Source organism: Salvelinus sp. IW2-2015, unplaced genomic scaffold (assembly GCF_002910315.2).
Source record: "Salvelinus sp. IW2-2015 unplaced genomic scaffold, ASM291031v2 Un_scaffold1995, whole genome shotgun sequence".
NCBI lineage: Eukaryota > Metazoa > Chordata > Actinopteri > Salmoniformes > Salmonidae > Salvelinus > Salvelinus sp. IW2-2015.
In genome coordinates, this window is record NW_019943345.1 from 52,992 (window position 1) to 69,633 (window position 16,642).

General features: G+C 41.3%; 1 protein-coding gene across 1 annotated transcript in view; it reads left to right on the top strand.

The window, feature by feature from the left end:
- Positions 1-15,231, top strand: part of LOC139024899 (syntaxin-binding protein 4-like) — a 54,275-nt gene extending 39,044 nt beyond the window's left edge. The window contains 4 exon segments of the mRNA XM_070439881.1: positions 3,426-3,605; positions 8,094-8,210; positions 8,693-8,742; positions 13,153-15,231. Coding sequence (XP_070295982.1) covers positions 3,426-3,605; positions 8,094-8,210; positions 8,693-8,742; positions 13,153-13,300 — 495 coding nt within the window. The 3' untranslated portion in view covers positions 13,301-15,231.
- Positions 15,232-16,642: the final 1,411 nt, after the last annotated feature.

Below are 16,642 nucleotides of genomic sequence, written 5' to 3' on the forward strand. Positions count from 1 at the left end.
CTCGTCTCTCTTTCTCTCTCTCCTCTCTCTCTCTCTCTCTCTCGCCTCTCTCCTCCTTCTCCTCTCTTCTGTCTTCTCTCCTTCTCTCTTCTTCTCTCTCTTCTCTCCTCCTCTTCTCTCTCTCTCCTCTCTTCTCTCTCTCTTTCTTCTTCTTCTTCTCTCATCGGCTCTCTGCTCTCTCTCTCTCTTCTCTCTCCTCTCGTCTCTACTTCTCTCTCTCTCTCTCTCTCTCTCTCTCTCTCTCTCCTCTCTCTTCTCTTTCTCTCTCTCTCTGCCTCAAATAACTTTCTTCTGAAACTCCTCAGTCTATTCTTGTTCTGAGAAATGAAGGCTATTCCATGCGAGAAATTGCCAAGAAACTGAAGATGTTGTACAACGCTGTGTACTTCTCCCTTCACAGAACAGCGTAAACTGGCTCTAACCAGAATAGAAAGAGGAGTGGGAGGCCCCGGTGCACAACTGAGCAAGAGGACAAGTACATTAGAGTGTCTAGTTTGAGAAACAAACTGGCAGCTTCATTAAATAGTACCCACAAAACACCAGTCTCAACGTCAACAGTGAAGAGGCGACTCCGGGATGCTAGCCTTCAACAGTTATTTGTTTCTGGCCATGTTGAGCCTGTAATTGAACCCACAAATGCTGATGCTCCAGATACTCAACTAATCTAAAGAAGGCCAGTTTTATTGCTTCTTTAATCAGGACAACAGTTTTCAGCTCTGCTAACATAATTGCAAAAGTGTTTTCTTATGATCAATTTGCATTTAAAAATGATCAACATGGATTAGCTAACACAACGTACCATTGGAACACAGGAGTGATGGTTGCTGACAATGGGCCTCTACGCCTATGTAGATATAACATAAAAAAATCTGCCGTTTCCAGCTACAATAGTCATTTACAACATTATCAATGTCTACACTGTATTTCTGTTCAATTTGATGTTATTTTAATGGACCAAAAATGTGGTTTTCTTTCAAAAACAAGGTCATTTCTATGTGACCCCAAACTTTTGAACGGTAGTGTACATATTTATACTGATACGTTATGGAGGGCTTTCTCTGCTRTTTCACGTCCTTCCTGTGTGCTGTGATCTATCCCAGCGTAAGTCTTATCCCTCTCTCTCACTCCTCTTCTCGGAACGGCGGTTCTCAGAATTGATAGAATTCCCAGTATTCTAACCGGCAATAACAGGAACAGATAGTCTGGAGGGTGTGTGCGTGTGTGTGRGRGRGTGTGTGTGTGTGTGCGTGAGAGAGACACCAGGGGAGATATTTATTTTTAACCATCAGCAGAGATCAGAAATTACCCCAGAAAATGTGTTGTCAAAATTGTTGTTTATGTCCATGTGAGTTATGACTAGACTGCTACATCCTTGACCTGTTTCTACTGACGGATAATAGAACACTAGGTAGGGGGTAGCACAGGGGGGTATTTGTAAAAAAGGTTTCAAACTCACTGACCAATGCATGTTATGCCACTAGAAACACGAAACAGGATGTTTTTTAGGTCTTCAGAGGCCGGAAGTAATCGTCACCAAACGTGTTTCTGTTAAAAGTATGAACTGCACCTTAATAACAGATGACAGCTTGTGTAGATGTTAACAAAAGTAAAAATGGGCCTCAGCCTTCAATGTCACTTATCTACCATATTATCATGGTATCAGGTACGGCCAGGAGRTTTTCCAGGRCAGGTCACGTGGTCAGAAAAACTCCTGGCCCTAATCCGAATGTATACTGATTATGCTGGAAAAATACTTCCACAATATACATTTCTCAGACATAAAAACTGTTCAAAACTTATTTTATCTCAACACTTCATAATAAGTTCAGAGTTGGATTTTTTATAACCAGGCAAAAATAGAAACAGTGGATGACCCTTGACCCTTGATTCACCCTTGACCCTTGATTCAGAGCCCTACTTAATCCTGTTGGGTCTGCAAAAGGTCTGGATCATCACACACACACACACACACAAACACACAAGTGTTCAACCTTTTAATTCAATGGAAACGGTACTGTACTGAACGATTGTGTATGGAATGCTGCATAAGTTTTGCTATTTCAAATGGTCAAACATCAATATTGATCTCGCCACACCCACCAAACGGGAACAGAAGTATCTCAAAGGCTGTTGAAGAACGTTGCGCACCGTTTTGGGGATACGTGTCGTACGGTACAAATCGTCACGCAACATAGCAATTGTGGAACGGAACTGAAACCCCCCTGTGRTCCCTACATGTCCTGTTGGACTGCTCAGGAAAACGCCTGTCCAGGTTGGGTCCATTTTACCCCTCCTCTCCTCACGTCCACTTTGAACTACTCTACTATGTGTCCCGGCAGGTACTGGGTTGCCAGGTTCTGGTATAATTAGTTAAAATCTGAGTAGAAAGCTTCTGGTTATTTATTGCATTTTCGATTTTTAATCCTTAGTGTGAAACAGCCACGTCCGTTTTGTGATATTACAACAATGAAGAAGTTACTGTAGACATTGGACAATATTGCACGCGCGAAGAGCACAATATGTACTGCACATTTTTTCATGATGATCTTCAGCTCMGCAACAAAAACAATAACAACGGTGGTGGGCCGGCCAGTGGCTTGGTTTCCCCCTCCTGGGGATTCCATCTGTAAAACAAAGCAGTGTGAGGATGTGAAATGCTCGGGAAAAGCAATTTCAGAGTCAGTAGAAYGACCTCTTTAGTGTCCTAAGTTTTCATAACTGTGARCATAATTGCCTACCGTCTGTAAGCTGTTAGTGTCTTAACGACCGTTCCACAGGTGCATGTTCATTAATTGTTTATGGTTCATTGAACAAGCATGGGAAACAGTGTTTAAACCCTTTTACAATGAAGATCTGTGAAGTTATTTGGATTTTTACGAATGATCTTTTAAAGACAGGGTCCTGAAAAGGGGATGTTTCTTTTTTTGCTGAGTTTATAAAAGGCATCGGGTATGAGAAAATCTAATACACGAATGTGAATATAATTGTATGTCTTAAATGACTGCTTTTTGATGATATATTCTTGATTATAAACTGGGTGGTTCGAGCCCTGAATGCTGATTGGCTGAAAGCCGTGGTATATCATAATACCCGGTTTGTCATACCACGGGTATGACAAAACATAATTTTTAGTTAGTTACTSTAATTACGTTGGTAACCAGTTTATAATAGCAATAAGGCACCTCGGGGGTTTGTGGCATATGGCCAATATACCACGGCTAAGAGCTGTATCCAGGCACTTCGCGTTGTGCGTATGAACAACCCTTAGCCGTGGTATTTTACCCATATYCCACACCCCCCTTTAAATATAGYATGAAAAAGATTTTTACCTTTTTATGTGGAATTTTCAATGCAATTTCTATGTCTACAAGCCCACCTCCCAGAACTCCTGTTCCTGTTTAACTGTCCTCTCCTGTCGATGGTAGGAGGTCAAGTCTGGAGTTGAGGAGAGCCGTGCACTGCGGAGCAGGATCCACCTGTCTAAGGCAGCCCAGAAGCAGGCCAGAGGGATGGAGATGGATTATGAGGAGGTGATCCATCTCCTGGAGGCTGAGATAGCTGAGCTCCAGACCCAGAGGACAGAGCAGCCCGGCCAGTCCAGCCAGGTGCAGGTAACACAGACTGAGTCTCAAATCATACCCTTTAATCTCTAGATACAGTAGTGCACTACTTTTGACCAGAGCCAATACCCTACACAGTTTTGAACCGTGCTATTATTGTTCATGTAGTGCACTACTGTAGACCAGGCCATATGAGCAGCTGAACTGTGGACCTCCTGGCGAAGATGTTTTTTTGTTGCGCTCTTCTCTTACTGTCTTTCCTTCTCTCTCTCCTTTTCATGTCATTGTGTGTGGCCTATAAAACCTGGCCCAGTCTGAGCTAACAGACTACACTATCCGATCGTTCGTTAGTTGGGCCCTATAAACCTGTGCCCAGGCTGACTAACAGACTACACTATCCGTCTTTCGTGTGTGCCAATAAACTCTTCCAGTCTGACCTAAACAGACTTACACTATCCGTCTGTTCGTGTGTGGCCCTATAAACTGTGCCCAGCTGGCAACAAGACACCACTACATTCCCCTGTTTGAAGAACAGTCTATCCTCGACCGCATATTATTAACCATGTATTCAACATACTCGCTTAAATGTCTTACTCACGTCGGCCAACGAGAAACGAACCCACAGTCCTTGGAGCGGACCATGTCTGGGAATTTGTATTCTCAAGCAGGGCAAGGAAGTTGTTTAGGCTTGTCCAGAGCAAACATTTGTTTGCGATGAAGCTGTTTTCCCTTTTAATCCGGGATTGTCTGTAGACCCTGCACATACAGTGAAGTCGGAAGTTTACATACACTTAGGTTGGAGTCATTAAACTAGTTTTTCAACCATCCACAAATTTCTTGTTAACAAACTTATTTGGCAAGTCCGGTTAGGACATCTACTTTGCGCATGAACAAGAATTTCCAAAATTGTTTACAGACAGATTATTTCACTATAATTCACTGTTTCACAATTCCAGTGAGGAAGTTTACATACACTAAGTTGACTGTCCTTTAAACAGCTTGGAAAATTCCAGAAAAGTTGTCATGGTTAGAAAGCTTCTGATAGGCTAATTGACATATTTGAGTCAATTTGAGGTGTACCTGTGGATGTATTTCAAGGCCTACCTTCAACTCAGTGCCTCTTTGCTTGACATCATGGGAAAATCAAAAAAATCAGCCAACACCTCAGAAAAAAAAATATTGACCTCCACAAGTCTGGTTCATCCTTGGGAGAATTTCCATATACCTGAAGGTACCACATTCATCTGTACAAACAATAGTACGCAAGTAAACACCATGGGACCCCACCGTCATACCGCTCAGACCGTCTCCTAGAGATGAACGTACTTTGGTGTGAAAAGTGCAAATCAATCCCAGAACAAAGTAAAGGACCTTTTGAAGATGCTGGAGGAAACGGGTACAAACGTATCTATATCAACAGTAAAATGATCCTATATCGACATAACCTGAAAGGCCCTCAGCAAGGAAGACCACTGCTCCAAAATCAGCATAAAAAAGCCAGACTACGTTTGCAACTGCAATGGGGACAAAGATTGTACTTTTTGGAGAAATGTCCTCTGGTCTGATGAAACAAAAAGAGACTTGTTGGCCATAATGACCATCGTTATGTTTGGAGGAAAAAGGGGGATGCTTGCAAGCGAGAACACCATCCCAACCGTGAAGCAGGGGGTGGCAGCATCATGTTGGGGATCTTTGCTGCAGAAGGGACTGGTGCACTCACAAATAGATGGCACATGAGGAAGGGAAATATGTGGATATATTGAAGCTACATCTCAAACATAGTCAGGAAGTTAAGCTTGGTCGCAAATGGGTCTTCCAAATGGACAATGACCCCAAGCATACTTCCAAAGTTGGGAAAATGGCTTAAGACAACAAAGTCAAGGTATTGGAGTGCATCACAAAGCCTGACCTCAATCCTATAAAAATGTGTGGAACAGAACTGAAAAAGCAATTGCGAAGCAAGGAGGCCTACAAACCTGACTCAGTTACACAAGCTCTGTCAGGAGGAATGGGCCAAAATTCACCCAACTTATGGTGGGAAGCTTGTGGAAGGCTACCTGAAACATTTGACCCAAGTTAACCAATTTAAAGGCAATGCTACCAAATCTAAATTGAGTGTATGTAAACTTCTGTCCCGCTGGGAATGTGATGAAAGAAATAAAAGCTGAATCAAATCATTCTCTCAACTATTATTCTGACATTTCACATTCTTAAAATAAAGTGGTAATCCTAACTGAGCTAAAACAGGGAATTTTTACTTGGATTAAATGTCAGGAATTATGAAAAACTGAGTTTAAATGTATTTGGGTAAGGTGTATGTAAACTTCCGACTTCAACTGTACGTGTCTGAGCCATTTGTATTCTACCAAATTCCCAGTCATCTTGCAGTTAAATGAGGTGGTTCACGCTTTCAGTTTTGCGCYAATGCTGCCATCTAACCACGGTTTTTGGTTTGGGTAGGTTTTAATAGTCACAGTGGGAACAACATTCCCTATGCACTTCCTTGATGAACTCAGTCACCGTGTCCGTGTATACGTCAATGTTATTCTCAGGGGCAACCCGGAACATATCCCAGTCCGCATGATCAAAACAATCTTGAAGCATGGATTCTGATTGGTCAGACCAGCGTTGAATAGATCTTAGCACGGGTACTTCCTGTTTGAGTTTCTGCCTATAGCAAGGGAGAAGCAGAATGGAGTCGTGATCTGATTTGCCGAAGGGAGGGCCTTGTAGCCACCCCGGAAGGGAGAGTAACAATGGTCGAGAGTTTTTGTAGCGTGAGTACTACAAGCAATGTGTTGATAGAACTTCGGTAGCGTTTTCCTCAAATTTGCTTTGTTAAAATCCCCAGCTACAATAAATGCSGCCTCAGAATATGTGGTTTCCAGTTTGCACAAAGTCCAATGTAGTTCCTTGAGGGCCATCGTGGTATCGACTTYAAGGGGAATATACACAGCTGTGACTATAACCGAAGAGAATTKTTTTGGGAGGTAATTTGGTCGACATTTGATTGTGAGATATTCTAGGTCGGCTGAACAAAAGGACTTCAGTTCCTGTACATCATCACAATCACACCATGAGTAGTTGATCATGAAACATACACCCCCGCCTTTCTTCTTCCCGGAGAGTTCTTTATTCCTGTCTGCGCGATGTACTGAGAACCCAGTTGGCTGTATGGARGGGGAGAGTATATCCGGAGAGAGCCATGATTCCGTCAAACAGAGAATGTTACAGTCKCTGATGTCTCTCTGGAAGGAAATCCTCGCCCTGAGCTCTTGTACTTTATTYTCCAAGGACTGAACATTAGCGAGTAAAATACTCGGAAGCCGTGGATGGTGTGTACGCCTCCTGAGTCAGACTAGAAGTCCACTCCGAATATCTCTTTTCCGCCAGCGGCGTCTTGGAGCAGCCTCTCSGATAAATTCAATAATCTGGGGGYTACGAAKAAAAGATCCAATTCGGGAAAGTTGTTTTTCTGGTCGTAATGCTGGCGAATTACTCTTGCTCTGATATCTAAAAGTTATTTCCGGCTGTATGTAATAACAAAAAAAGTGCTGGCCTTATAATGTAAAAAATTACACACAAAAAAACAAAATTCTGCAAAGTTGCTTAGAAACTGGAAGCTGAGCTGCCATGTCTGTTGGCGCCATCTTCCAGGTTCCTCCCTCGCCCCTGTGCTGTGCTAAGCAAAGCTCCTGGTTTTCCCCTCTCCCTGCTAGTCTGCTCCAGGATTTCCTGCTTCCCTGTGTGAGTAAAATAAGTTAAGACTTCTCCCTCATTCTTAACATCATCTCCCCTCCTTGCTTTTCCTTTCTCTCCTGTCACTCCCCACTCTTCCTTACTGTGTGAGTCCCCTCCAGATCTCCAAACCTCATGTATGTGAAACCACTCCAGGTTTTCTCTCTGTCCTGTTCAGTAAAAGTGGSTCAGCATTTGACTTGTATTATCCAGGACCAGAGCTACTCCTGCTGCATCATTAATGTATTAATGTTGAATCTCAGTGACGTTCATTTAAAGTTGTCAGGTTATTTGTACTGATCTGGCTAGCGACCAGTACCTCGACCGTGATGACATCACCAGTCACACTTTTGGCACTCAGAGTACATACAGTAGTATAGTATGTACATAGTCAATGGAAAAGTGTTTATAAACAAACAAAGTAGTATCACACTTTTAGCAGTCACAGAAAAGTCAATAGATTAGTTTGCAATAGTTTATAAAATAATGAAACTATCATCAATGAATGACACTTTATTGAAAATGTCACTATTGAAAATTAGGGCTGTAAAACATTTTTTTTTATTGTGTTCATAACAGGATTTGCTGTGGTTTATCAAGATTAATCGCAAATTTCAGAATTTGCTCAAATTGAGCTGTAATTTAAGATTTTTTTATACAAAAAGCATTACAAGAATATTGACATCTTGATTTGGTCCAAAGTAACAGTGGTTGTTGTTGTTGGCCACTGATGTAGGCCATTCAGTAAATTCCAAGCTGACGACCTAATCTCTGTGTTGTTGTCCTTTCTGATAGGATGAGACAGAGGAGCTGAAGAAGAGAGTGGCCGTTCTGGAGTGTCAACTAAGGAAGAACGAGGAGGCCAAAAAGGGCTTTGAGGTGTCCATGGGTAAACTGCTCAACTTCGTGGAGGTACAGTGCCTAGTGAAAGTTTACACACCCCTTGCACAGTCTTCACATTTTGCGGCCTTAAAATGACATCTAAGCATGCTCTATTTTTATTTGAAAAAGAAAATGTGTCCGTGTATTTGAGTATTTTTAAATACATACCAATAATTTCCAACTGTATTTGGAAATAAATATCAAAATAAAAAATATCAAGTACTTACTTCGAAATGTATGTGAAAGTCATTGAAATATCTTAAATAGTATTTGAACCCAGATCTGATAAATAGGCTTGTGGTGTTCAGAAATGTGGTCTCATCGGATGTGTCCCAAATGGCACCATATTCTCTTTATAGTGCACTAATTTTGACAAGAGCCCTGTTTGGGCCCTATGCCTGGGCCCTATGTATGGGCCCTGGTCAAAAGTAGCGCACCATATAGGAAATAGAGTATTGGAGACACAGCTGTCAATTCAAATAATACTAATCTTGTCATTCATTCCCATTCAGAATGTCCAAGACTTCCTCATTGAAAATCAAGGACCTGTGAAGAGCTACGGGTAAGAATGTTTATGGTGCTCAGTATTCCAATCAATAGAGTGTTAATAAAATGTCTGCCTCCGTCCTTTCCCTTTCAAAAGCCGGCTGTCTTTCTGAGTATCTCATTCATTCAGTGTATACAGGAAACCGTTAATGGGTTATGGTGACATTAGATTGCAGCGAGTGATGCTCAAAAAGACGACATTTAACTTGTTGCTAGTAGCAACAGTTGGCAGACACAGCAGAGCTCTGACCAAGTCTATACACTCCTAGTTGTAAAGACAAGCATAAAAGCTATTTTTTTTAATAGACCATTTTTCCTTAACCTTTTCAGTTAATCAGACAGTATGTTATTCTGTATAATCCCATCAGTTTTACTAAACTGTGTGTCTATAAAGACCCAATATGTAAGACCTCCTGTAACTTCCCTTCATGTGTGTGTCTGTGTGCAAGTGTGTGTGCGGGAGTGAGTGAGTGTGTGTGTGCGTGTGTGTGTGTGTGTGTGTGTGTTTGTCTAGCAGTCTCTAACAAATTCCAATCTCTAACACCTCCTGCAGCTTTCCTTTGTGTGCATTTCTTTATCTAGCCGTGTGTGTGTGTCTGTGTGCCACTCCTGTGTGTCTTATCTAGCCGTGTGTGTGTGTCTGTTGTGCCAACTCCTGTGTGTCTTTATCTAGCCGTGTGTGTGTGTCTGTGTGCCAACTCCTGTGTGTCTTTATCTAGCCGTGTGTGTGTGTGTGTGTGTGTCTGTGTATGCGTGCGTTTGACCCAGGCACCTCTGCAGGACCATATCGGTGGTTAGGTGTGTAATGAGGGACCCTGTAGACAGCAGAACCCATTTAGTAGAGTTCTCCTCTCATCTGTTCTCCTCTCATCTGCTACTTATCCAACAGGAGCTCTGGAATCAAGCATCAGACTCAGCTGAATGATAATTAACGGTTGTGAAGGGTCCCACACTGTTTCTGAGTCATTCCACGAAATGAGTTCCTTTTTGGTCCCTTTGATATTTTAAGTAGAAATTGTGCACCAATATTTAATTTTAAAAGCCTGTTATATTAAATTAAGTGATCTTTACTATAGACTTTTAAAATAATCTAAAGATACATTGAACGTCTAATAGTCAAACCACAGAGTAAAATCAGGTGAGATGGTTCTACTCTTTTTGGCCAGTTTCTGGTGGAAAACGAAGCGGGTCGAGCATAACATAGATAGACAGTCTAGAAATATTTTAACAATTTCATTTTTTTGGTGGTGAAGCTTACATTCAATTGCCACTCCATGTTGCACAAACACGTATCCATTCCCCCTGTCACAAGGAGATTTATGGCTGATTTAAGAAGAATTCGTCAACCCTGTTATGGTCATTCCTGTTACCTTATTTGGCACTTGATAGGCACTTACTATGGTCATTTATTTATTTATCCTCTTGAGATGGAAAAGTAGTTTTTTATGAAGATGAACATGTGCTCTTTGTGACAGTATTTTAAATACAGTTGAAGTCGGAAGTTTACATACACTTAGGTTGGAGTCATTCAAACTAGTTTTTCAACCAATCCACAAATTTCTTGTTAACAAACTATACTTTTGGCAAGCCGGTTAGGACATCTACTTTGCGCATGACAAGTAATTTTCCAAACAATTGTTTACAGACAGTTATTTTTCACTTATAATTCACTGTTTCACAATTCCAGTGAGTCAGAAGTTTACATACACTAAGTTGACTGTGCCTTTAAACAGCTTGGAAAATTCCAGAAAAGTATGTCATGGTTTTAGAAGCTTCTGATAGGCTAATTGACATATTTGAGTCAATTTGAGGTGTACCTGTGGATGTATTTCAAGGCCTACCTTCAAACTCAGTGCCTCTTTGCTTGACATCATGGGAAAATCAAAATAAATCAGCCAACACCTCAGAAAAAAAATATATGACCTCCACAAGTCTGGTTCATCCTTGGGAGAAATTTCCATATACCTGAAGGTACAACGTTCATCTGTACAAACAATGTACGCAAGTATAACACCATGGGACCACGCAGCCGTCATACCGCTCAGGAAGGAGACGCATTCTGTTCCCTAGAGATGAACGTACTTTGGTGTGAAAAGTGCAAATCAATCCCAGAAAATAGGTAAAGAACCTTTTGAAGATGCTGGAGGAAACGGGTACAAACGTATCTATATACACAGTAATACAAGTCCTATATCGACATAACCTGAAAGGCCGCTCAGCAAGGAAAGAGCCACTGCTCCAAAATCGACATAAAAAAGCCAGACTACTGTTTGCAACTGCAAATGGGGACAAAGATTGTACTTTTTGGAGAAATGTCCTCTGGTCTGATGAAACAAAAATAGAACTGTTTGGCCATAATGACCATCGTTATGTTTGGAGGAAAAAGGGGGATGCTTGCAAGCCGCAGAACACCATCCCAACCGTGAAGCACGGGGGTGGCAGCATCATGTTGTGGGGCTTGCTGCAGAAGGGACTGGTGCACTTCACAAAATAGATGGCACCATGAGGAAGGGAAAGTATGTGGATATATTGAAGTACATCTCAGACATCAGTCAGGAGTTAAAGCTTGGTCGCAAATGGGTCTTCCAAATGGACAATGACCCCAAGCATACTTCCAAGTTGGTGCAAAATGGCTTAAACAGCAAGCGTCAAGGTATTGGAGTGGGCATCACAGACTCTGACCTCAATCCTATAGAAAATGTCTGGGCAGAACTAAAAAGTGTGTGCGAGCTAGGAGGCCTTACAAACCTGACTCAGTTACAACAGCTCTGTCAGGAGGAATGGGCCAAAATTCACCCAACTTATTGTGGGAAGCTTGTGGAAGGCTACCTGAAACGTTTGACCCAAGTTAACCAATTTAAAGGCAATGCTACCAAACAGTAATTGAGTGTATGTAAACTTCTGACCCACTGGGAATGTGATGAAAGAAGTAAAAGCTGAAATAAATCATTCTCTCTACTATTATTCAGACATTTCACATTCTTAAAATAAAGTGGTAATTCTAACTGACCTAAAACAGGGAATTTTTACTTGGATTAAATGTCAGGAATTGTGAAAAAAATGAGTTTAAATGTATTTGGCTTAGGTGTATGTAAACTTCCGACTTCAACTGTATATCACTACCGTTCAAAAGGTTGGGTCACTTAGAAATGTACTTGTTTTTGAAAGAAAAGCTAAATTTTTTGTCCATTAAAATAACATCAAATTGACATTGTTAATGTTGAAAATGACTATTGTAGCTGGAAACAGCAGATTTTTTTATGGAATATCTACGTAGGCGTACAGAGGCCCATTATCAGCAACCATCACTCCTGTGTACCAATGGAACATTGGTGTTTAAGCTAATCCAAGTTTATCATTTTAAAAGGCTAATTGATCATTAGAAAACCCTTTTGCAATTATGTTAGCACAGATGAAAACTGTTGTRCTGATTTAAAGAAGCAATAACACTGGCCTTCTTTAGACTAGTTGASTATCTGGAGCATCAGCATTTGTGGGTTCGATTACAGGGTCAAAATGGCCAGAAACAAATAACTTTCTTCTGAAACTCGTCAGTCTATTCTAGTTCTGAGAAATGAAGGCTATTCCATGCGAGAAATTGGCAAGATACTGAAGATCTCGTACAAAGCTGTGTACTACTCCCTTAACAGAACAGAGCAAACTGGCTGTYAGCAGAATAGAAAGAGGAGTGGGAGGCCCCGGTGCACAACTGAGCAAGAGGACACAAGTCCTCAACTGGCAGCTTCATTAAATAGTACCTGCAAAACACCAGTCTCAACGTCAACAGTGAAGAGGCGACTCCGGGATGCTGGCCTTCTAGGCAGAGTTGCAAAGAAAAAGCCAGATCTCAGACTGGTCAATAAAAAGAAAAGATTAAGATGGTCAAAAGAACACAGACAATGGACAGAGGAACCCTGCCTAGAAGGCCAGCATCCTGGAGTCGCRTCTTCACTGTTGATGTTGAGACTGGTGTTTTAACGGTACTATTTAATGAAGCTGCCAGTTGAGGCGTCTATTGTGAGGAGGCTATGCATAATCTGAGTTTTGGAGTGTGCCCCTGGCAATCCGCAAGAAAATGGTGCAATCTGGTTTGCTTAATATATGGAATTTTACTTTTGATACTTAAGTATATTTCAGCAATTACATTTAATTTTGATACTTAAGTATATTTAGAACCAAATACTTTTATACTTTTACTCAAGTAGTATTTTACTTGAGTAACTTTCTATTAAGGTATCTATACTTTTACTCAAGTATCACAATTGGGTACTTTTTCCACCACTGTGCCTAAGTTTGCTAATCTTGCCAATGAAAAAAATTMAAATATTACCCTCTTSCTAGATTGACGAATACAGCCATGGTTAAAACGGTGTAAAAATGCTGTCAGCTTGAAACTTTAACTCTATACCTGTCTGTGTCTCTGCAGCTCCGGTGACGTGAAGGCTGGAGCCTCCTCTCAGCCCCCGGGAGCCCGGGTGGGGAAGAAGTCCCAGTGGACGGCCGCCACACTAACCGCGGAGGCTAAAGAACTCACACGGACTGTTAGCGCCATTCTGGATGCGGAGTGTAAGTGATCTATCATCTCGACTCGCTGCATGCCTGCATGTCGTCTCTATCCCTGGTCTAGCATGCAAATCCAATCAGCTCAACAGACACCGAATCACCTCCATACTTCTGAAACCAACCATTAAACCAACTGGATAACAGACACCAAACCAACCAAATTATATCCATAGCTACTAAGCTAACCAAAATCAACCAGCTCAACAGACCTCAAACAATCTAGTTACTAAGCCAACCAAAACCAACCGGATAACAGACACCAAGCCATCTTTATAGTTACTATACACATTTCAACGGCCATCTTTTAGTGGAGCAGCCTGTAAGAAAATGATGGACATCCTTGCACTTAAGTATCAGACAACAGAATGAGACCGTAAAGCAGCTAAGCAACTTCGAGATGTTCAGTCTCTGTGTCCAGTGGAGTTGAATGAACCAGAGACTAATTGTTCCGTCCATAGTTACTCAAGTTTTCTCTGTAGTCATCGTCTAGTGGACGGACAGAATGATCTTTCATTCAACATGAAATGTAGTGTTGATGATGTTCCCAATGTTCGACTTCCTATAGATTTGTGTTTTGAATCAAATAATTGTTTTCAGAGTTGTACCAGTGTATCTAGAAATGTACAATAAGACCTCAGTCAATACAAAAACATCAGCATACATGCACCTGATCAAGTCAGTCGCTAACCAGACTGTAGCCCTGAATGTTGTGGGATGGGATGTAGCCAAGTACATCAAAAAGGGAAAAACTTTCCACATCGGGACATAAAAACATCACGGGGAACGAAGAAAGAAGCGAAGAAGATGATTGAGATGAAGAGGGGTTAGATACTGATGTCGTCATTACTAACAAGATTCTTCAGGAATTACAATATACAGCACCTGGACCAGGAGCCATATGGGAGCAAACTGTTTCCGATTGTTCAATTCAGTTCTAATCCAGCTTTGGCGTCAGGTTGTGAGCAGGGTGAGAAGTAGAGKCATATATTAAGAGACTACGGCCAGGTTTCAGAATGGACCTTTATTCTTTATTRTTGAAATGTTGGCGACGTAACAATACGAGAGCTCCTCCGATAGTTCCCTCTGAAATGACCCGACTAAAACAAGCAAAACAGAGCAGCGAATTTAAGACATTTTTCCTGATTACCATTCGGAACCATGTGTATCCAAGTCGGTATTGTGATGTCAACAAATTGCATATCTGCTTTCACTGMACATCTTCATAGTTTTCAAAACCTTTCAGTAATAAACAGCGCAATGCGTAARCATAAACTTAGCAACGGCTARGGAGGAGAAAGTGGCGCTTTCGGAATGTTCAGACAGAAACCACATTGGCCCAACTCTCTGTATCGATGRCTCTGGTGAGAAGTAATGACCTCCGAGGTCACGGTCTCCTGTCTCTGGTTTAACCTTGTCTGATCCAACGACACTTTCTCCTGACCCCTGACCCCTCTTGACCTTTCCCAGTCAGAGGTGAAGCAGCCAATCAACCAGGTGATCTAACTCTCACCCATAGAGATAGATAGAGGACTAGTGCCCAAAATTCTGTTTTAGCATGGGCAGCGCCATTGAGGACATAACCATTTTGAAGTAGTCAACTGGGTGGGACTTCCTATGGGTTTAGGAAGGATCACATAATTCCATCCAGTTCATCAGGAGGGATCAGCCAATGAATTATACCCGTGAGAAAACAATTTACTTCAGTTTGTTTACGTAGTAGTAGAAGAAAAACGCCATAATGAGACAGATACAATGTTTGGTCCTCTAACTATCTCTATGCTCTCACCTGAGGTGGACGTGTCATTGTGACTCTGGGGTGTGTCAACTCAGTCCTATGGGCCCTGGTCAAAAGTAGTGCACTAAATTAGGGAATAGGGTGCCATTTTGGGATGTAGCCTTTCTCTCTTTCTGTTTTCATTTCTGGTAATCATAGATGAATGTCAGATATATAATTATAAAAAAAAAAAGGTACTGTCCTTGATAATATGAGTCAGTGTTGGAGAACCAAGAAAATATATGTAGGATTAGGAGAACTTAGAAAATGTATGGAGGATTAGAGAACTAGAAAAGGTATGGTACTGTAGATGACAGGAGAACTAGAAAAGTTATGGTACTGTAGGATGACAGGAGAACTAGAAAAGGTATGAAAGGATTAAAGGAGAACTAGAAAAGGTATGGTACTGTAGGATGACAGGAGAACTAGAAAAGGTATGGTACTGTAGGATGACACGGAGAACTAGAAAAGTTATGGTACTGTAGGATGACAGGAGAATAGAAAAAGGTATGAAAGGATTAGAGGGAACTAGAAAAGGGTATGGTACTGTAGGATGACAGGAGAACTAGAAAAGGTATAGTACTGTAGGATGACAGGAGAACTAGAAAAGATGGTACTGTAGGATGACAGGAGAACTAGAAAAGTTATGGTACTGTGATAAAGGAGAATAGAAAAGTATGTACTGTAGGATGACAGGAGAACTAGAAAGGTATGGTACTGTAGGATGACAGAGAGAAACTAGAAAAGTTATGGTACTGTAGGATGACAGGAGGAAACTAGAAAAGGTTATGGTACTGTAGGATGACAGGAGAACTAGAAAAAGTATGGTACTGTAGGATGACAGGAGAACTAGAAAAGGTATGGTACTGTAGGATGACAGGAGAACTAGAAAAGTTATGGTACTGTAGGATGACAGGAGAACTAGAAAAGGATCGTACTGTAGGATGACAGGAGAACTAGAAAAGGTATGGTACTTTAGGATGACAAGGAGAACTAGAAAAGGTATGGTACTGTAGGATGACAGGGAGAACTAGAAAAGTTATTGGTACTGTAGGATGACAGGAGAACTAGAAAAGTTATGGTACTGTAGGATGACAGGAGAACTAGAAAAGGTATGGTACTGTAGGGTTGACAGGAGACTAGAAAAGATGTACTGTAGGATGACAGGAGAACTAGAAAAGTTATGGTACTGTAGGATGACAGGAGAACTAGAAAAGGTTATGGTACTGTAGGATGACAGGAGAACTAGAAAAGGTATGGTACTGTAGATGACAGGAGAACTAGAAAAGTTATGGTACTGTAGGATGACAGGAGAACTAGAAAAGTTATGGTACTGTAGGATGACAGGAGAACTAGAAAAGGTATGGTAATGTAGGATGACAGAGAACTAGAAAAGGTATGATAGGATTAGAGGGAGAACTAGAAAAGGTATGGTACTGTAGGATGACAGGAGAACTAGAAAAGGTATGGTACTGTAGGATTAAAGGAGAACTAGAAAAGGTTTATGGTACTGTAGGATGACAGGAGAACTAGAAAAGGTATGGTACTGTTAGGATTAAAGGCTGCCACAGCTTTACTT